The sequence below is a fragment of the Uranotaenia lowii genome, unplaced genomic scaffold (genome assembly GCF_029784155.1).
Source record: "Uranotaenia lowii strain MFRU-FL unplaced genomic scaffold, ASM2978415v1 HiC_scaffold_640, whole genome shotgun sequence".
Lineage (NCBI taxonomy): Eukaryota > Metazoa > Arthropoda > Insecta > Diptera > Culicidae > Uranotaenia > Uranotaenia lowii.
This window is the reverse complement of record NW_026598579.1, coordinates 3,378-25,000: the sequence shown is the minus strand read 5'-3', so window position 1 is coordinate 25,000 and position 21,623 is coordinate 3,378. Positions and strand designations below refer to the sequence as shown.

Below are 21,623 nucleotides of genomic sequence, written 5' to 3'. Positions count from 1 at the left end.
GTTCTCCCATCGGAAAATTCAGAAGATCAGATTATCGAGAATAATGACAACTATGGAGTGGTACTAGAAGTCAAAACTGTTGAACAGCAGCGTGAAGAACACGGTCGGGAAAGCTACGCACAAGAGCTGGATCTGCTCCGGATACGTTCTGGAATGTTGAGGCTGGTTTCCTCGTTTATCGAACTCTTTACCAAGGGAACGGAAGAAGATTTTTCCGCTGCCGGTGATCTGCTTTCTCATTGGAGCAATACTTTTAGCTCTGTTCGCTCGAAAAATCATCAACCTACGAGTGGAAAATTTCTAGTCAATTTATTACCCTCTCGGCTGCATTTAATCTTACGGATGCCTTATGAAAAGGTGTTTCGAAATTTCTCCGACTTTCTGCTCTTGCTATGGAAGGGAGAGAAACAAGACCAAATTCGATCTAGCAGTGAGCAATGCGTGAAGGACATTAACGAAGTATTTGCACTGATTGGCAGCGCTATTAACGAGTACAACAAATCCGGTGACTTACTGTGGAACCGCAAACGGGTTCACGAAACAGTTAACTGCTGTGTAGAAGTGTGTTTTGATTACCCTATTTGATACTTTGAAATTCATCGTACAAATTTTCTTTCAGATCTTATCCTTGGTGCTTTTCGTCCTCACCATTTGCTACGACAAATACTCGCAAGCTCCGGCCTCTCAATCGCAACGAAAACCGAAGAAAAAAGACTCGGATCAAAACAACCACGAACCGGTGGTTGCACTAATGGCCGAGAAAAATCGTTTGCTTCTGGTTGCCGACTTACTCAGGGCTTTGAAGAATGGACTGCTGGAGTGCGACACGGTTCTGAGTAAGTATCTTTCCCAAAACCTTTGGGTTGACCTCGTTTTAATCGTCAAAACCCAAATCTAATTAATCGTTATATTTCTCTTCCACTCAGCCTCCTGGGAGCTGCCGCTGCTCTCGGATTCCCTAGCAGCCGCCCTGGAGCAGATGTCCCTCGGGCCGAAAAGCGAGAGTGCCGTCCGACTGAAACTGATGGAATGCCATTCGGGTGAGATCAAAGAACTGAAAAAGTTGACAAAAGACAAACTTAGATTGATCAATAAATCGATTTAGTAACTTCTCGAAGGATTACGATCCTACGATGGTAATGATAAAATGAAGAAGAAATTTGCCAGTTTGACCGTAAGTGTTAAGTTGTTGCCGGGAATGTTCTTTAGATATTTTTCTCAGAAGTAGTATATAGTGATTAAAGTTTAAAACAAGCACGATAGGAAACGTGCGGACTGTTACAGAAAAGAAATACAATTGTGGGTTGAGTTCAGGCCAGGCGGGAAAAAACGAACAAAAACTTTTACCAATATTCGAAGCGATACACCAGAGGCATGAACATCTTGAATGATTTCACGAAAACTTAACTAAACATTGAAGGACAGAATTTACGCGATAAGGTATGCGTAGCGCATCGGATAGTTTTATTCGGTTAATAACGGTTAATATTTATTTGTAAAAACAAATAGATAGAACACACTTTTTCCCTGCACATAACAATTGTTAGCGAGCAAAGATCAATCAAAATCGAGTACATTAATGATTTCTTTTTTTTTAATAGTTTTTTAACATAAAAGTGTTCAAATAGATTTTTTTAAATGTACTTTGACTAGTGTTCTTCGGTAAATTCTATTTCCATTGGTTGACCATGATTTCTCTTTTTTTTTATTTAGCAACAGTATTGAGTCAAATTGACGATTATCAAAAAAAACTTTTATTATGAATTTCGATTGAAATTGTTGGTTCGTACCGTAAAAGGCGATGGTCTTTACTTGCCACTCACGATAAATCGTATGAATAAATTCTATTGCAAAATAAATCTTTTTGTTGCATTTTCCATATCACAGAACCATAAGTTTTTAATATTCTCATATCATTCGGGAGGGCATGTATCGAAAAATCACGTGAAACTTATTTGAGAATAACGTTCAGTGTAGGATCACTTCCAGGCACGATCACCTTCCATCGGATTCCAGGCATATCACCTCCGAATGGATTCCCGGCTCGACGCCTCCGAACTCCGGTCCCAGGCTCGACGCATTTTCAATCGGTTCTCTGGCTCGACGCACTTCCGAACGGTTACCAGGCTCGAGGCACTTCCAAACGTTCCCGGGTCGTCCTCCTGCCGCTGATGATTCCACTTCTTCTCCTTTCCACTAGTGCTGGGCCCATAACCTTTTGAAATGCCATCAGCAGGGAGTAATTTCGATGGCGTAGAGCCGGGAATCTATGCGGTGGCTTTTAGCTGGGAATCCTTTCGGTGGCGTCGAGCCGGAAAAGCATTCGGTGGATTCGAGTCGGGAACCCTTGCGGTGGTTTTGAGCCAGGAGTCCATGCGGAGGTGTCGAACTGGTCGGAGGTGTCGAGACAGGGATCCAATTGCAAAGCAGTCGAACCGGGATTCCGTCCGGAGGTGTCGAGCCTGGAATCCGATGGAAGAAGTTCGAGCCGGGGCGAGCCGCTAGGAAGGCGAAAAGCCTTGAGGATAGGTTACGAACTGCAAGGAGCGTCAAGCCGACGGGCTTACTTACTTAATGGACCGGCGTCGATTCTCCGGCGCATAGGGCCGTAGTAAAACACCTCCACTGTTGACGATCCGGAGCTAGCGTCTTCACTTGGTCCCAGTCAAGATTCGAATTCAAGATTAGGCTTCGCCGTCACAAGTTTCTGGGTCTGCCTCTCCTTCGATGTCCCTCTGGATTTCATTCAAGCGCCTCTCTGCAAATCTCGTTTTCATCTCTTCGCAGCGTGTGCCCAATCCATCTCCACTTACGTTCCCGAATCTCGATTTCTAGCGTCCTTTGATGACACCGGCGATGTAGTTCAACGTTTGAGATTCAGTTGCCAGGTCACCAAGCGCAGATGATTCTCAGCAGGCAGCGATTTACAAATACTTGCAGTTTTCGTGTCTTCACCACACATGTGCACCAAGTTTCACAGCCGTATATCCAACAACAATACAGATTTGACAATTGAGTTGAAGATTCGGATTTTCGTTCGTAGAGAGATCTGGCGTGACCGCCAGATGTTTCGGAGACTCGCAAACGCAAATCGGGCCTTTCTGATCCGGGTTTTGATGACTTTTTTAATACCACCATCAGGCGTTATCTGGCTATCAAGATACTGGAAGCACTCCACTTTCTCAACCTGTTGCCCAACTAACACGAAATTGGAAGGATTTACTGTGTTGATTTCCATCGAATTGGTCTTTTCGACATTAACCCTGAGACCTGCTGCCTTTGAGCTTTCGGTGAGGTCATCGAGTTTGCTTGCATGTCTTGATGTCTTTGGGCGAGCAAAACACCAGGTCAAAGTCGTTTAACTGCTCCATTGTCGAAGGATACCACGACAATCCTCAGTTCGGTCTACGATCGAGTTAAGATCTCCTCCATTACGATGAGAAATAGCAGTGGTGATAAAATACATCTTTGCCTCACTCCAGCAGTTATCGGGATCAAATCGGACAAGACACCGTCGTTCAAGACCTTGCACGAAAATGCCTCGATTAGATGAACTAATTTCTCTGGGACTCCTCGTCGTCTAAGAGCAGCACTTGGGCAGTGGAAAGGAGAGACTTACTTCTACGGTGGTAGAACATGGAATACTTTATTACAGTACATTGCGTCCTATTTATACTAAAACTATCTCTATGGTTACATTTCCTAACTGTTTATTTCTAATAACACCACCATGCGTGTGTTGCTATTCATCTCATCGATTGAGCCAAATCTCAACACTCCTCCTCAACACACGCTGTTCGCCGCTCAGTAATGCACCGCGCCGGATCACATTCATCGCCTTCAGCTTAACGACCCTCTCCAGGTTCCACTCGATGACAACCTTCCTTCGAATCGCTTGAACACAAACTTCCGATGCCGTTTCTTACGGCTCGCACGGCCCTTCGCAGCGAATCGAAGCTCTCCGCCTCGACGCTCCTCCTGAGGCGTAACGCCTCCCAGTGGCTCCAGCCCGACGACCTCCTCCACTTGACGTTCCAGTCCGACGTCCTTCCATGGCACCGGCTTGACGACCTTCCGTGTTTCCCGGCTCGTAAGTCCTCCAGAGGTTCCAGATCCAACGATCACCACCTGGCTTCCAACTTGACGACCTTCTTCGGTTCCGGCCCGCCAACCTTCTATGCCTCTGGTCTCAGCGCTCTTCCTATGTCTCGAAGCGTTCTCCTTTGCCTCGACACCTTTCTTGAGGCCTGCGCCTCCCAGTGGTTCCAGTCCGACGACCTCCACTTGGCTTTCCGGTCCGACGACCTTCCATGGCACCGGCTCGGCGACCTTCCGACCGGCCGACCTATCCCGCTCGTAAGTCCTCTAGTGGCCTGGTTCGACGACCATCACGTGGTTATTGACTTGACGACGTTCCATGATACCGGCCCGCCAACCTTCCATGGCTCTCGGTACAACGACCTACCAGTTGCTCTGGCCCGACGACCGCGTTCGTGGTCCCGGCCCTACGACCTTCCATGGCACCGATCCGACGACCTCCCAGTGGCTCCGGTCCGACGACCTTGTTTGGTTCCGACTCGACGCTTCTATTGACCCGACGTCTCACCAATGTCACGACGACCACCTCTGGCTCCCGGCTCGCCACCTTCCTATGGATTCCGGTCAGCTCGCAATGGATTCGGCCCAACGACCTCCCTTGGCACCTGTCCGACGACCACCGTTTTTCCTGGCTTGTCGACCTCCACCTGGCTTCCCGGTCCGACGACCTTCCAGATGGCTCCTGGTCCTACATACAACCTTCCACGGCTTCCAGCTCGTTGACTTCCTTGGCCTCAGCTCGTTGTCCTTCCATCGGCTTCCTGGCTGGATGACTGTCCACTGTTGATTCCGCTTCTTCTCCTCCTTTCCACTAGTGCTGGGCCCATAACCTGTTGTCGCAAGCACTTTGGGTAGTGGAAAGGAGAGACCTTGACTACTTGAGGGTAGAAACTGGAATACTTTATTACAGCACAGAGAAATTACAGTACATTGCGTCCTATTTATACTAAAACTATCTCTATGGTTACATTTCCTAACTGTTTATTTCTAATAACACCGCCATGCATGTGTTGCTATTCATCTTATCGATTGCTTCGATGAGACAAATCTCAGAGCGTGCCAGCATCTAGGTAACAATCAGGTGAATAATGCGTCAATCTTGAAATGTACCCTAAACACACTGACCACACTGACATGACACTTAGAACAAAACTTCAACCATTTTCTGTCTAATTTTTTGTTGGCAGATTTTGCAGGTTCGCAATACCGACGGCAGGTGGCGAACCTGACAAATTTGACAAAAAATGCCCTGTAGGAAAAATGTTCCTATTTAGCCCGATTTTATCGTAGAAATTAGGAGGGGGTTATGTGGGGGGCGTATATGTGGGGGTTTTTGATAGGCCGAGCTGGATTGGTTTTGACTAGTTTCAACTGGCCTTTTTTTAACAACGATCTGACTATAGATCGACCAAAACATTTGACTCATTGAAAAAAAATTGACAGAAACCAGTTGAAACCGATTTTTACCTATAGTCCTATTCGCCGCTGGTAGTGTTCGTGATATTATGCTGGTTGTTTCACCAAGACATTCCAGTTTTGGGACAATTAACCTCAAAAACGACCATGTATGTCAACCGGCTGCCCGTTTTTTTGAATCGAGAGTTTTTGAGGTTAATTGTCCCGTCTCATCTGCACACGCTCAGCAAGTGTTCGTAAGAAATGTCAAAAACAACACTATATACGAGATATACGATAATTGAACGAAGCTCCGGTTGATTTCCAATGTTTCCCGAAAAAATAAATACGGCAGCACTGGTATTGAGCACTCAGCTTTCCCAAAGCCGTTATTATCTGAGTTCCCGGAGTAACTCAGCCCGTTAAAATGAGTGAGTTACCGCCCGTCGAAAGCAAAACGTCAAAATTTTGGCCAGCGCGAGCGACGAACTGTCAGTTATTCGAGTCATTCGGTTCTGTTTGGTGGTGCGATTTTCTCGTTCGCATTTCGGTCGTCGCGCATCATCATCTTTCACACACCAGCCGCACACTCATATTTTATCAGAGAGAGGGGAAGGTGTAGAAGAAAAAAAAAATCCGTGGAAAATCGTTCGATCCCAGGAAAATCTTGCCCGATAAAGTTCCGGTGTTTCGGTCGGCGGTCCCGCGAAGTGCAGTTTCCTTTCCGGTCAGGTGGGTGTTGAAGTTTTAGCCGTTCTTTCGAGGGTACTTCCGGAAGCTTGCAGTGTGGCGCTTTGTGCCTGTTTCTATCGCATCTTTTTTTTTTACACCGACGCCCATGTGCAATTTTTTTGGTGACCTTCCGCCGATAAATTAGAAGGAAGAAAATCTAGAAGATTAGGCCTTGATTCGTGGCGTTTTTTCGCGGAATTTACATACCTAGGTGGAAAACGCGCTGACACGGGAATTGGTGCGTCCAGAGGAAAAAGTGGTCACTGATAAGATAATCAAAAGGCAGTTTTTTTCTGCTTTGTGGGGTTAGTATTCGATCCGGTGAGATCCGATCAGGCGTTGAAAGAAAACATCCCAAGGTGGTGCGGTGACGAATTTTGAGGTAGTTGCATTGAGCAAACAAGGTCTTCCCAATTGGTGACTGATTTGGAGAAATCAGACTTGCTGTGACTCATCGGTTTTTGGATTTGTACGAGTTCAGTTCCGGCTTGAACAACGAAAGAAGTCAGTTGCTGACAGAGCAACATCAACAACAAGAGAAAAATGCTGATCAAAGAGTTGTAAGTAGACACGTCTTTACTTGATAATTTTTAAAATAAAAGGGAATGGTTGACTTGCGAAATAGCAAATAGGATTCGAAAGTTCTCTAAATTAAAATGGAACAACGCAACAATTCATCTGATTACATTTTATGTAAGACATCCACTATGAATGGAGTTGTGGAAAATTGATTTTTCCTCCTCCGCTGAAACAAAGTCATGAGTCCTTCTCATCCAGTAAATGCCGTATTTATACTTATATCAATATAGCACATCATGCTAGCAGCTACTACAGCTAAGTTCCTTTCTGAAGCGGGTAAGGAAAATGTGTCAAAATCAGATACAGTGCTGCTGGAGAGTTCGAAATACCTATTTGCCCTCATAATCTATGATGAATGATTTCTTATCAATGGGCTGTTCGAGGTGTGTAATTCATACTTCGGAACAAAGGTTAACCACTACATATGAATACAAATCAAATGATTCGTTGATGAATTGACAGCCGATTAGTATAACTAAAAGCACATTGACTCTTATCGTCACGAACAGTAAGATATGACCACACCTTCGAATAGCTTTCAGTAACTGGTTCTTCTTAAAAAACTAGAAAATAATTCCTCCCTTATGTACCACAAGACCACGAGATCAACCACGCCACGAAGTCGATGCTGTCTATACCGATTCATCAGCTGCTTTTGACAAAATAATCATATACCGTATTTTTTTTCACCTGGAGGCAAACTAGAGGCAACCTAGGTTCGCTCTAACTGCTGTCATCGTGCTCATTTATTGCTCGAGAGGCAACCTAGGTTCGCTCGAAAAAGGGACGGAGTCGCCCTGAGAAAAAAGTCAGTTTTGCGAGAAGTTCACCAATACTCTCAACGTTGTTGTCAAAACATTAAACAGCTGTTTTTGGCTGAAAACAAAACAGTTGAAATAATGAACGGGCAAATGATTATTGCCGCGATTTTGAACCTCTCAGCCAAGCAAAATCGTACTATCTGCAGTCCAGTGCAATCCGGACACGAAAAACGGCAATCCGGACACGAAAAACGGCAATCCGGATGTGAAGAACCGAATGAAGGAATCCAGAAGGGAGGACAAAATGACAGCTGCATGTAAACATTGCGCTCGTTCTCACGCACACCTACGTATGGAATAACTCGAAACCCGAAACTTGCTTTTTTATTCTGACGGTTCCACAGCCAAATCCGGAATCAAAAAAAAATACGCCAATAGTATAGTAATTGCTAAATTCTCTTGCCTCGGCATCTGTGGGTCTGTACTCTGGTCCAGAGATGCCAATGTGCCTGATTTTTCAGGCGTTGCCTGATTTTTCGAGGCTCTGCCTGACAACCTGATAAGCCATTGATTTTCCCTGATTTTTGAAAATATGCCTGATTTTGCCTGATTTTTGCGAATGTCATGAAAAATGGGTAATAAGGAACTGGAGTAGGTACCATAGCTGAAGTGAAAAAGTGAAAATGTGGCTGAATCAAAGCAATCGAAAGATTCCCGTTAATTCTTATTGAAAAAGAGAATTAAAGGGAATCTTTTGAAGAATTATTCAACTAAGTAGGCTCACAACACATATTGGAGTGTAAATGTGGAGCGATGACCAAAAAAAAAGGTCATTACTTTGAGCGAAATTTCCGTTACTTTTACCTTTTACGTAGCCTGATTTTGCCTTATTTTTATTTCGCAAGTTCCCTGATTTTTGAAAATAAATGTTGGCAACCCTGCTCTGGTCTCATGTCGAAAAGATTGGAGATCACACCTCTACACTCTAAGCTGGTATAACCCAAAACCAAGTTGAAATGCCGCAAAATCGGATGAAACTGGCTCCCGACGAAAATAAGTTTGAGGGGGTTTTCCCAAACTTGAGAATAAACGTCATATTTGCAACTTAATTTTGGGGCCTGTCATGCGGCAGGGATTTTTTTTGGGATTTTTTCATTTGATGAACCAAATATCAAAAGGGGGTAGAAAAATTTTACAAACATAATTTTTTTTTCACATTTCCTTTTTTATTTTACTTCAAAAAAAAGTTGTTCACAATTAACTGACCTTGGATGTTTTTGACAAAGGTAATATAAGAAACCCGAGCCTGATTTATCCCGAAGCAATTTTCAAGGGATTTGGTCAGGAATTACAGAGTGCTGTTGCCAATTATTAAGAACGAAACTTAAAGCACTTTAAAGCTCACATTTTTCGTTCAGAATGGACCTGAATCTGACCTGCAGGATGCACCAGGAAGGAAACCAGGCTGCAATCATCACTGCAATTGACTATCCGTTGGATAGTTTAGACGGCTACGAATGATGTGCAGAACAGCCGATTTCATTGTCGAAAACACCTAGTTTAGGAACGTCGTGTCCTCACAATCTTGAGACCTCCTAGAATATTGCTATCCGAAGCTCCCGTTTTCAATAGCTGGCATATGCTGCCATTGCTCCAGATTGTCCTCCGCTTCTTCCGATTTCCCATTGGTTATTCTTCCGAAATTCTCTGGAGGCATGATGTAAATACTGTTAGGTACGGCTTCTGAAGATGGTATAATGAATGGAAAAACGTTTTCTGAAAATATATAAATTAAAATGAACTAAACATAATCAAATTTTATCAAATTTAAAGCATTTTACCAGAGATAGTTTTCGATGCGACTGACTTTTTTTTTTCTTACAATATGAAACTAACGGCAAATAAAGGGAAATTTTTTTGGGGTGGTCAGTTCGAGCTTCGAACTTTGATTTTGGTATATTGACAGCAGCCCAAAATCAAGAACGCCAGTCGAACTTTGTTTTAATGCACTGCCGTTCTTATTTTTGGGTTGTTTTGATTCTGAGTGTACATCTTTTCGTGTAACATCCGGTGTCCCTCAAGGATCTGACTTAGGACCATTCATATTTTTATTGTACCTGAACGACGTAAACCGCTTCATGCGATGCATTCACATTTCCTATGCTGACGATTTTGAATTCTATTATATCAAACGTGCCCCCAGCCATGTAGTTTTCACAACTTAAATTGGACGTCTTTTCGAAATGGTGTGGCGAAAACGGCGTGATTATAAATGCTACAAAATGCTCAATCATATCGTTTACGAGGAAACACTCAACATTTTTCTTCGACTATCGTATTCAACAAACATCTCTCACGCGTGTTAACGTAGTTAAAGATCTAGGTGTCATGTCGATCAAAAAATCTCATTCAAAGACATATCACCTAAATAGTTACTAAAACTTCCAGGTGTCTCGGTTTCTTATTAAGAATACCCAAATATTTCGGAGACATTCAATGCCTTAACGTTCAAATCTGTGCACTAGTACGATCTAACTTAGAGTACTGCTCGGTAGTGTGTAACCCTCAATACAATAACCCAATCAAAAGTAACGATTAAATGCAAATTCATACTTTAAGTTCTCCGCAATCTACTATAGAACGATCCTGTCAATCTTCCTGTATATGAAAACAGATGCAATATTATTAGACTAGATACTCTGTCTTCTCGTCGATCCGTGTTTGATGCATTTTTCACAATTGACATAATACTGGGTCATATTGACTGTCTACAAATTTTAGAACTTGTTATACCCCGTGTAATTATGGGGACCGTGACACGCAATTAACCAGTAAAACTCGGATAAATATTTAATTTCACAAACGTTTATTTATACCACGCTTACTCAACACTTTCCAATATCCGAATGAATGTCCCCCGCATTACTCAGCCAGGGCCGCACTCCAGGCAGTGTTCTGAGAACATGTCGACAGGTCCGCACTCTGCATCACAGATCTTTTGAATTTTAACAGTAGGCCCAGAAATTTCGTCCAGCATTCGCCACCTTCTGGATATTGGGTTCGCTGTAGAGTCGCGCCCGCTCATGGTCCATCTTTCGTCTCCACACTCCATTCTCCGTCCTGCTCACACACTCACGTAGAGAAACCGACGTGATCAGGGGTAAAGATCGCGAAATTCCTGAAATATCCAAAATCGACTGTAAATTTGGTGCTGCAACGTTACCGGGAGATCCTTACGGTGGATAGAGCAAAACAAACCAGGCGTAAAAGTGGAAAATATGACCGGAAGCTGCGAGCAAAGGTAATTCGATCAGTTCACAATAATTCTGGAATCTCCTTGTGTGATTTGGCGAAAAAGGTCAAGACGAATCACAGTACAGCTCGACGAATTTGTTTGCGAGAAAGCTTTCGGTCGTATCATGAAAGCAAACACCCCAACAGGAGGCTGAAACAAAACCTGGTTGCCAAAACCAGGGCAAGGAAGTTGTACGAGAAAGTGTTGATCAAGTACAACGGATGCATTTTGATGGACGACAAAACTTACGTCAAAATTGAATTTGGACAAATACCCGGTAACAAATTTACCTTGCGAAGCGTAGAGGGAATGTTGCGGGTAGATTCAAGTTTGATTTCGCAGATAAATTTTGCTCGTAAGTTGATGATTTGGCAAGGGATCTGTAGTTGTGGGAAGAAAACTAAGATTTTCATAACTGGGGACACAATGAATGGAAATGTTTACAATGAAGAATATCTCCAGAAGAGGATTTTGCCATTCATTCGGTCCCACAAAGGTCCGGTGAAGTTACGGCCGGACCTGGCAAGCTGCCACTACAGCTGGGATGTCGTTAAGTGGTATAAGGAGAACAAGATCGATTTTGTTGAAAAAAGTATCAATCCACCAAACTGTCCAGGTTTTCGTCCCATCGAGGAATATTGGGCAATAGTTAAGGGCAAACTGAAGAAATGTGGCAGAACCATGAAAAAACTCGCTCAAATGATGAAAAAGTAATGAAGCAAGATGGCGAATAAGGTTACCAGCAGTACAGTGTCGAAAATGATGGGTGGTATCACAAAAAAAGCCTTCAAGCCGCTCAAATATTTTCATGGTTCAGCCGGTTTTTTTTTCTGGAAATCAACGAACACCAGCAGCAGAGAATTCTGGAATTCGTTGATTTGTTCCAGTATTTTTCGTAGCGTTGTGATGTGATGTGACATGATCGTCCAGACCGGAATCCAGCTTGTTGCCTTCGGAGTGTAGCGTCAATCTTCTCGTGGATCCTATTTAGGATCACTTGGCAGATTACTTTGAGAGTTGTAAAGATCAAAGTTATGTCTCGCCAGTTACCGCACTCTGTCAGGTCTCTTTTCGACCTTTACGAGGATACCCTGCATCCGGTTTTCCGGTAATGTTGCAGTATCCCATATGTCAGCGAAAAGGCGACGCAACATGCAAGAGAATGTTGAAAATGGGAATCACACAGTCGCCGTTTTCTTCGACTTTAAGAGAGCGTTTGAAACGATTGATCGACTGAAACTGTTGGATGTGTTAGCAAGAATTGGATTAAGTAGCATGGTCTTAAACTGGTTCAAAAGTTACTCGGAAAATAGGATGACAAAGTTGCACTCGTCTTACTCTCAGTTTAAAGAAAATAAGTTGGGTGTCCCTCAAGGAAGTGTCCTAGGGCCAATTCTTTTTATCTTATACATCAACGACTTGAAAATGTGCCTACAACACGGCCACCTAAAACTGTTTGCTGACGATTCAGTGTCTTATTGGACAGGTAAAAACTTAGAACTCATAATGCATGAAGCAAATGCTGATTTCGAAAACATTACTGAGTTTCTGAAACAACGAAAATTATGCTTGAATCTCGATAAAACCAACTGGATGATTATAGGCAACCGCAAAATTGTGAATTGCCCAAATCTGCTTTATTGGCGGATGTGTAATCGAAAGAGTACCTCAAATATAATATCTAGGAGTGCAAGTTGATGATAAACTAAAAGTCATAGAGCATGTGGACTATACAATCAAAAAATTGCCAGAAAATATGGTGTACTTGGCCGGATAAATAGATATTTGACTTTCTGGTCAAAAATAATTTACGTGAAGTCGGTTATCATGCCACATTTTGATTACTGTTCTACAATTCTACTTCATGCTTCAGATACACAAATAAAGCGATTGCAGAAAATTCAAAATAAAATTATGAGAGTTGTGATACGTTGCAACCGATACACACCTAGTGCTCTTATGCTCGACGTGCTTAAATGGTTATCTGTGTAACAACGTATTGCTTATAACAGCCTGATGTTTGTCCATAAAATGAAAAAAGGAATGTTACCTTCATATTTGGCTCGAGATCTACAGTTCGGAAACGACATTCACAGTTACAATACGAGAAGAGCAGGTGATTTTAAACTACCAACTGGTACAGAAGAAATGACAAAACGATCTATATTCTACAACGACTTGAAGATGTATAATAACATGCCGCAAGACATCAAAGATAATTCGAATATGAACAGCTTCAAAAGAATGGAAATACTATATGTGAAGAAAACCTTTTAACATAGGCAAGAATCCTAAATGGGATCTTTATAATGTGATGGCAATCTGATGCGTTATCAGACATAGAATCTGCACAGTGATGGACATACGCAGGAGTTGATAAGACGACTAAGTAGCACAGAAAATGGCAAAGAAATGTAAAAACAAATATTCAAAGGATAAATTGTCCCTCCCCCTTCAAAAGATGCGTATGGGGTGGAGGAAGGACCCAAATGGGCCTCATGGGACCATCACACAAAATATTTGTGCTGACAAGGCAGGGTCGGCTTTGAGCATATCAGCAGGAATGCAATCGATCCCAGGTGCTTCGTTGGATTTCATGTCTTAGAATTTATCCAGCCAGGGCGCTCCCGAGTTGACTCTAGTAATGCAACTTACTGTTGGCGCTTCGAGCTGCGGGCTCTGTTGGCTATTGCTTTTTATGACTCGAAACAGTCGTTCAAAATGTCTATCGGTATTTAAAATAAATCAATTAAACTGACATCACTGCTGGTGCCTAGCGAGGTATTTCGTGACCACTTTTCAACATTCAGACGAAAAGCATAGTAAAACTTCTACATCTGTGGTTTAAATGACCTGTTGTTCACAGCTATTCAACAGCTAATAACTTTTTAGCCTAACAAGATACGAAGTTTTTCAGAACAAAATATTCAAAAGTATAGTAGATCCAACAATAATCCACTTATATTCAACCATATTTCTGATTGATTCTCGACCAACTATAAATATTAAACTTTTAACTATATATATGATGGATTATCTGATTGATTTTTTGCATTCAACAATACATAGATTTAACTGTAATTGTGTGATTGATTCTACGCATTCTATACTGCCGTTCTAAGCAAGACTGTCCCATGTGACTTTTGGGTCATTTTCACTTTTTAGCTGGAAACACTCTTTTTGAGCGTTAACTTTCGAATAAAAACACAAACAAGTAAACTTTGTTCTGAACTTATCGAAATTTTCATCAAGGTGGTTGTCTCTATGTTGATGTTTCTACGCAAGAATGTCACACTAGAGAATATTCTATTAAAAATGCCAATTTTATCAAAAAATTCTCTTAAGATAAGTTTAAACTGTTGAATGTAATGTTATTCACTGAAAAAAGCATTAAAATTGAGGGCGGAGGAAGAGTGAGGATCCTTGAGTATTTTATTCAGAAAAATTTTCACAAACATTTTTCGGTAGGCACTACTGAAAGGATCCATTCTCAAATATACATTTTTATAAACAAAGAGAAACGTATTTCCCAAATTACGGGTTAACTTGAGTTTTTAGGGAAAAAAACTATGTGAGCTTTTAAAATGATAGAAAAATTGTAGCCGTGTGACAGTTTTTCGTAGAACTAGCATCGGCATGTGTTCTGATTCTACGCAAAAGTGTCACACGGGGCGTTTTTGGCTCTAATATGCTGTTTTTTTTTGTGGGAAATGTTATTTTCTTTTGTCAGAAAACATTGAAAAATGATTAACTTGAACTGTTCAATACGAAAAAACTGACGATAATTTGAGGGAAAAATTGAAAATATAGCTGAAATTTCAATCGCGTTTTTCTCGTTTGCACGCTTTTCCACATGTGACAATCTTGCTTAGAACGGCAGTATAGTAGATTCAACTATACTAATATGATTGATTGGACTATGGATATTGTAGAATCAATTATATCTTTACAATTGTTTTTTTTTTGCATTCAACTATTACTTATGTCACAGACTAATCTTATATGATGCTTCGTTAAGCTATGTTTCCCGGCGACATTAAAATTAATTCAACTTTTATTACAATTGATATATTTATTCAAATAACTCATTAGAGTTAACCGATTATGATACACCATGAATATATAATGAGAAGAATGCATGTTAACATAGGAAAAGGTCGAGTCGGGTGAGCACAGAAAAATTCCCACTTTGTTCAGTGCATGGTATTCCGGAGGCCTGCCATAAGATTCCAGTTCTGGACCAGTCGGCGTATTGGTCTCCGAATTATTCCTACAAAACAAAGTCTACTTGATTAATTTAGATACTGATGGTTGTAGTGGTTTATAGCCACTATATCCTGAAGAAAACATACAGGATTTTCCTTTAAAAAAATATTACTTGGGCATTCTCTGGTCATACAAAACATACTCAACGTATCCAGCAATCTCTCACTTCATTTGGCAACACCGCTTTCGTACTGCCTCTAAAGTGACAGATTTTATTCCCCTGGCTTCTCGCATTGCATTTACGAACGACTGACGGAACGTGTCGGGGAAACATTCAAATGAATTGACAGTTCAGTTCATAAGCCACACTCGATATTAAATTTTCCGAATCCGCCCGGCTACTCACGATTCCGTTAGCCCCTCATTGCTGTGTGCTGAGCTGAATGAGTTACCTACCATCAGACAGACCAACAAACCTCCTACCTTGTAACAATTTCAATGGGGCTAGTAGAATCGAACGCGGAATCCACAACCAGCTAACAACAGCACGCTCCAAGAACGTTTCGAATGTATGCGTGTGCGGCTCATTGAAAGGAAGGTCCTCTCAAGTTGGGGCAAAGTGTTCTGCTCTTGGAGGAGCTAGGATAACAAAAAAAAAAAAACTAAAAAAAAACACTAAATGGCATCATAAGTGGCCGCACGAGATACGAGATACGATCGTAAAATGCGGTGCTTCCATGATTTTTGGGCCTGCTGGCATTGGGCTTTGGCGTTTGACTATTGAACGAGATACAATCACAAAGCCGATGAGATGATATTAAGCATTTATTTTATCATTATCTACTTGTATTGCGATTATGCTGACTCCACTCTACTGTGTTTTGACCTAGGAGAGAGTAATTCGGCTTGATTACATAACTTGTTGTTGTTGCCAGGTTGTTAAGTTTTTTTGACAGATTTTTCACTCCAAATTCTGAAGAAATGTCAAGACTTATCTTTTTGAATTTAAACCAATTTCTATAATTTTGTATTCAATGTAACTAAAAAATGACCTGCAATGCAAGCTGACAAAAAGCAAAAACAATTATCCGAATCACACAATTTGTTAAATCATTTTGAAAAGTCCTTCTTAGGCTGATGTCATGCTGAAGCTACAAGCAACGCAACGCGTTCACACGACAAACGCTCAATTGATCTCCATAGATTTGTAGCGCTTTACAGGTCGCGCTCAGTATGACAGATCTGCGCTTTTTCCATGGAGATCAAATGAGAGCTGGTTTGTCGTGTGAACGCGTTGCGTTGCTTGTAGCTTCAGCATGACATCAGCCTTATAGTTCCTTTGAACTCGTCCGCGATGTTTAAAATTATTTCACGCATATGTGAGATGACAGATTAAAAAAGAGAGAAGATTTCAACTACGAATTCTCCAGAAAATCTCTTTTTTACGGTTTTAGGCGAATGATGAAAAATATGTACAAATCTGTACTGAATTTAGAAAATCTGTCATCTATATCGGTACCTCATCTGTACCAAAAATGAGGGATGCGTGATTAAAGATAGATTAGAGATGCAATATGAGAGATATGTGATGAAATACATAGGATGACGAAGAAAAGAGATGAGTATCGCAAATGATAAATGAGAGATGTGTGATTAGAGATGGGAATTGAGAGAAACGAGAGAAAAGATGAGTTTGTTTTGATTAAATGAGAGATGTGAGATTAAGAAGAGTTCCCCTTCTTTAACTCTAATCGTCCATCTTCCGAAGATATAATGGCTAGCATCTCACAAATGCTAAAACCACTAACCCACAGGAAGTGGGCTATGCATGCCGTGACCGGGATTCGATCTCATGGTCGTTGGCTTAGAAGACTTGAAGGCTATCCTCTACGCCACGGACTGGGGCATATTTTTGAGCATTTCTTCGTTGGAACGATATTTGTCGGCCTTTTTTTTAAATAAGAAAATTATGTATGAAATTACATTGACACTTGCGTTTATACAAGGAAAAATACGTAGAATTTTGCTTGATGTCGCAGATATACAAATAACTGATGTAGGAGAGATAAGGGCGGAATGGTCCTTAAGGAAAACTCTCTTTAGCCAAAGAATACATACATACAATAAGTGAATTGCATCACTGTTTATTCTGTACCCGGCTGGAGATTTTAAAAGTAGATAGCAACGTAGAAAAATGCATTTTCAGAAAAGGGTGGCAAAAAGCTGAAAATCAATCACTGTGTGGGGCAACTTGAGAACCCACTAGGGTAGTATAAACACCATTAATCGGGGCACGATGGGCCTGTAGCCTGGGCATGCAGTAGAATCTAGCAGCGAATTCAACTCGATTAAGTCAACTCAACCAATCCAACAAAACTAGTTTGGCTCCTCAAAGGTATGAGCCATTTCAAATAAATAATTTACAAAAAAAAAATCAACTCAATTATAAAGCTACAGTTTGACACTTTTTATCTGAAAATTTTGCTTTGTGGTAAGATGTCGGAGAGGTAATCAGAGGCGGTAAGTCGGCTGTAAGCGATGATTACAAAAAAAGAGTTTTACATTTTAAAAATCACATGTGTAGATATTTTATCAAAACAGGAAAGGAAATTAAAGAGATTTGTTGAGTTAAAAATCATTTTCCAAATACAAAAAAATATGGAAGAATACAGTTAAAAAATACCACCAAGAATTCAAATCCGATTCAGATTCAACACATTTGCTTCTAATAATTTGAACTGAAAACAATTCTGAACTTTGCATGCTATAAATGACTTTGGCTGTGTTCTTAGCAGATCCTCTTTGTTTCCCAATAGACAGAAATATGAGCTAAACGTACCTGGCAAGTATTGGAAAAGTCGCCTCGACGACATAAACCAATATACCAGAGGCAGTATTCTTTAGACCGCAGCCACACAACCACAGATTGAGAAAAGAGAAAAAAAAGAAGGGGAGAAAGAGAGGGATAAAATGGAAAGAAAGAGATGGGAAAAACAGAAAGAGAGAGATGGGGAAAACAGAGAGCTGGGGAAAACAGAAATAGAGAGATGGGGAAAACAGAAAGAGAGAGATGGGGAAAGCAGAATGATAGAGATGGGTAAAACATAAAGAGAGAGATGGGGAAAACAAAAAGAGAGATAAGAAAACATAAAGAGAGAAATGGAGAAAACAGAAAAAGAGAGATGGGGAAAACAGAAACACAGAGATGGGAAAACATAACGAGAGGAATGGGGAAAACATAAAGAGAGAGATGGGAATACAGAAAGAGAGAGATGGGGAAAACAGATAGTGAGAGATGAGGAAAACAGAAAGAGAGAGATGGGGAAAACAGAAAGTGAGAAATGGGGAAAATAGAAAGAGAGAGTGGGGAAAACAGAAAGAGAGATATGGGGAAAACAGAAAGAGAGAGATGGGGAAAACAGAAAGAGAGAGATGGTGGAAATAGAAAGAGAGAAATGGGGAAAGCAGAAAGAGAGAGATTGGGAAAACAGAAAGAGAGAGATGGGGAAAGCAGAAAGAGAGAGATGGGGAAAACAGAAAGAGAGAGATGGGGAAAACAGAAAGAGAGATGGGGAAAACAGAAAGAGAGAGATGGGGAAAACATAAAGAGAGGAATACGGAAAACAGAAAGAGAGATATGGGGAAACAGAAAGAGAGAGATGGGGAAAAAAGAAAGAGAGAGATGGGGAAACAGAAAGAGAGAGATGGGGAAAACATAAAGAGAGGAATACGGAAAACATAAAGAGAGAGATGGGGAATACAGAAAGTGAGAGGTGGGGAACACAGAAAGTGAGAGATGGTGAAAGCAGAAAGAGAGAGATAAGGAAAATATAAAAAGAGTAATAGGGAAAACATATAGAAAGAGATGGGGAAAACAGAAAGTGAGAGATGGGGAAAACAGAAAGAGAGAGATGGGGAAAGCATAAAAATAGAGATGGGGAAAACATAGAGAAAGAGATGGGGAAAACAGAAAGAGAGAGATGGGGAAAACAGAAAGAGAGAGAGATGGGGCAAATAGAAAGAGAGAGATGGAGAAAATAGAAAGAGAGATTGGAGAAAACAGAAAGAGAGATATGGAGAAAACAAATAGAGAAAGATGGGGAAAACAGAAAGAGAGATGGGGACAACAGAAAGAGAGAGATGGGAAAACAGAAAGAGAGAGATCAGGAAAATATAAAGTGAGGGATGGGGAAAACTAAAAGAAAGAGATTGGGAAAACAGAAAGAGAGAGATGGGGAAAGCAGAAAGAGAGAGATGAGGAAAACAGAAAGAGAGAGATGGGGAAAACAGAAAGAGAGAGATGGGGAAAATAGAAAGAGAGAAAGATAGAGAAAGCAGAAAGAGGGAGGTGGGGATAACAGAAAGAGAGAGATGGGGAAAACAGAAAGAGAAAAGGAAATCAATGATGGGATGAATCATCCAATAGTATGAAAATCCCTGAAAAAATAAAAGGTAAGTGAGGAGTAAGAGAAAGAAATAGAGAATTCATGAGAAATAGAAGTAGAAGAAAGATAGCTAAGAAGGTGAGAGGTAGAGATGGAGATAGAGAATAAGAGAAATTCGACTTTGGCAACATCCCTGCAAAACCCTTCGTTTCTGGCAACAGCCAAAAAGACGGTTTTTTGTAACTTTTTTATTATTTAATTAATATAGCAAAAATTAATCCAACACATAATTTTAATATTAAAAAATGTATTTTTCCTTTTTTTGCTGCTTAAAACTAGTACTCCCTATTTATGCTAATAAGATGTTTTACATTAATTTTGATTTATTTGAAATAAAAAAAAGTGACTATAGAAACCGTTCGATTATGGCAACATTCGATTTTGGCAACAAAAAATTTACGGGCGTGTTGCCAAAACGAATGGGGTAGGTATTAGTTATAAAATGGATTATATAGTAATCTGCAAAAGTTATTTGGAAGATGCGTTCATCAGATGCGACTGGAATATTCGAAGTCGAATCTATTTTTTTTTCAGTATGTTCTAAACCTTGCTAAACTTGACGATGCCATTAAACGACGAAAAAGGGGACTAATCTCGTTAGGGGCCGTCTGGCAACGCACCGGCTAAATAGCAGCGAAGCTTTTAGCGTTTTATACAGTGTTTTTATTTCGACAACCCGTCAAAAACCTGACTCTCAGCTGAGACTATTATTCGCGATGATTCGCGCGCCCTGATGGAACACTCGCACCGGCTGGGGTCCGGTTGGCCATTTCAGCAGGAGCAAATGTGTTTTACCGTAATTTTCTAACCGTGCTAAAAAGTTTGATCGAACGATGTTAACTGGGATAGGAAGTGAGGAGAAGCAGAGGAGAAGATGAGGAGACAAAAACTTAACACTTTTAACTGTAATTGACGGCGGCCTTGTTATTTCGAACAGGATAAAATAATTAAATGTCGTGATCATGCTGGACGAGAAAAAAAAACGTTCTGTTGTAAGTGAATCTTTTAAAAGGTGGAAAACTGAGAACTCAATTAAAACAGTAAATCACATTGGAGTTTGTCAGATGGTTTTCGAGCAACTGAGAAAGAAATGTTTCCAAGTTAAAATCAGACTTCATAGAACAGAAAAAAGTTATCTGTACTTTTTTTTTATTCATTTATAAATTCTTAGTTTGAAATTCTGAAGGCAAAAACTGTATCGAAATTCCGATAAAACAGTGACCAAATTTCCGACCCAACCGGATGACAACTTTTCCATGACCGCTTACCGGTTGAGTCGAATCAGCTGACTGCTTCCCACAGGAAGTACCAGCAGAATATCAATCAAGACATCCCACCACCACCTACAGCATCCGGAATATAACAGGAGTAATTTTCCTAAATGGCTTGAGAATCGACCTATTATCACTTTCTGGACTAGACTCGTATTTTTCCTCGGAGAAATAAAATTGGTATGAAGTGTGGAGCAAAGCTTAGGACATTTTGAAAAAATAAAACCTAGAAATAAATTCAACGAAGGTAGAATGGGAGTCAATCTGTACGAGGGGAGGCAAAAGTGTGTTGATGAACGAAAACGAAAATATCATATCCTTTCGCCAACTTTTTCTATGTTTTTTTTTCTGCTTCCACTAGCCCAAGGATGAACCGTTTTTGTGTACTATGTAGTAGGAGTAGCTCTATATGTACCACCGCATCTTTGTCAGCCGCCAGCCGTTTTTCATGTGGGTGTTTCCATTTTGGCTTTCGTTGGAACCCGCGCTATTGCTTTGGTCCTTTGGCAAATCATCATCATCAGCAGCAGCAACAACAACATCCATCCTTCATCCATCGTTACGAAAGCTTGCGGGGGTGCTGCTGATGCTGATACTACTGGCGACCCGAGAGTATTAGTTTCAACCGAGCACTTAGGGCCACCTTGGTCTGCATAAATCGGCTGGTTGCCCCCCAACCCTATCCAAAATCTTGGAGGCTGTTTCTCATCATTCATATGATCCTTATCTGCTGAGTAAACTAATGAAATCAGTAGGGAGCATTGATATTGACCTACATGGTTCGGAGGCTGCTGAATGACATTTTTTCCCTTCTGGGCCGCATTCGAGGAAAAAATCTTCG

At 41.0% G+C, this 21,623-nt stretch overlaps 1 protein-coding gene across 1 annotated transcript; it reads left to right on the top strand.

Annotated features, from left to right (window-relative positions):
• Positions 1-6: 6 nt before the first annotated feature.
• On the top strand, positions 7-1,859 carry LOC129760519 (phagocyte signaling-impaired protein-like; the record flags this gene model as incomplete). The annotated part of the gene is made up of 3 exons (XM_055758170.1): positions 7-561; positions 620-836; positions 927-1,859. Coding segments are annotated over 3 exons (951 nt in total), but the record flags the coding sequence as incomplete, so codon positions are not given.
• Between the last annotated feature and the right edge of the window lie 19,764 nt (positions 1,860-21,623).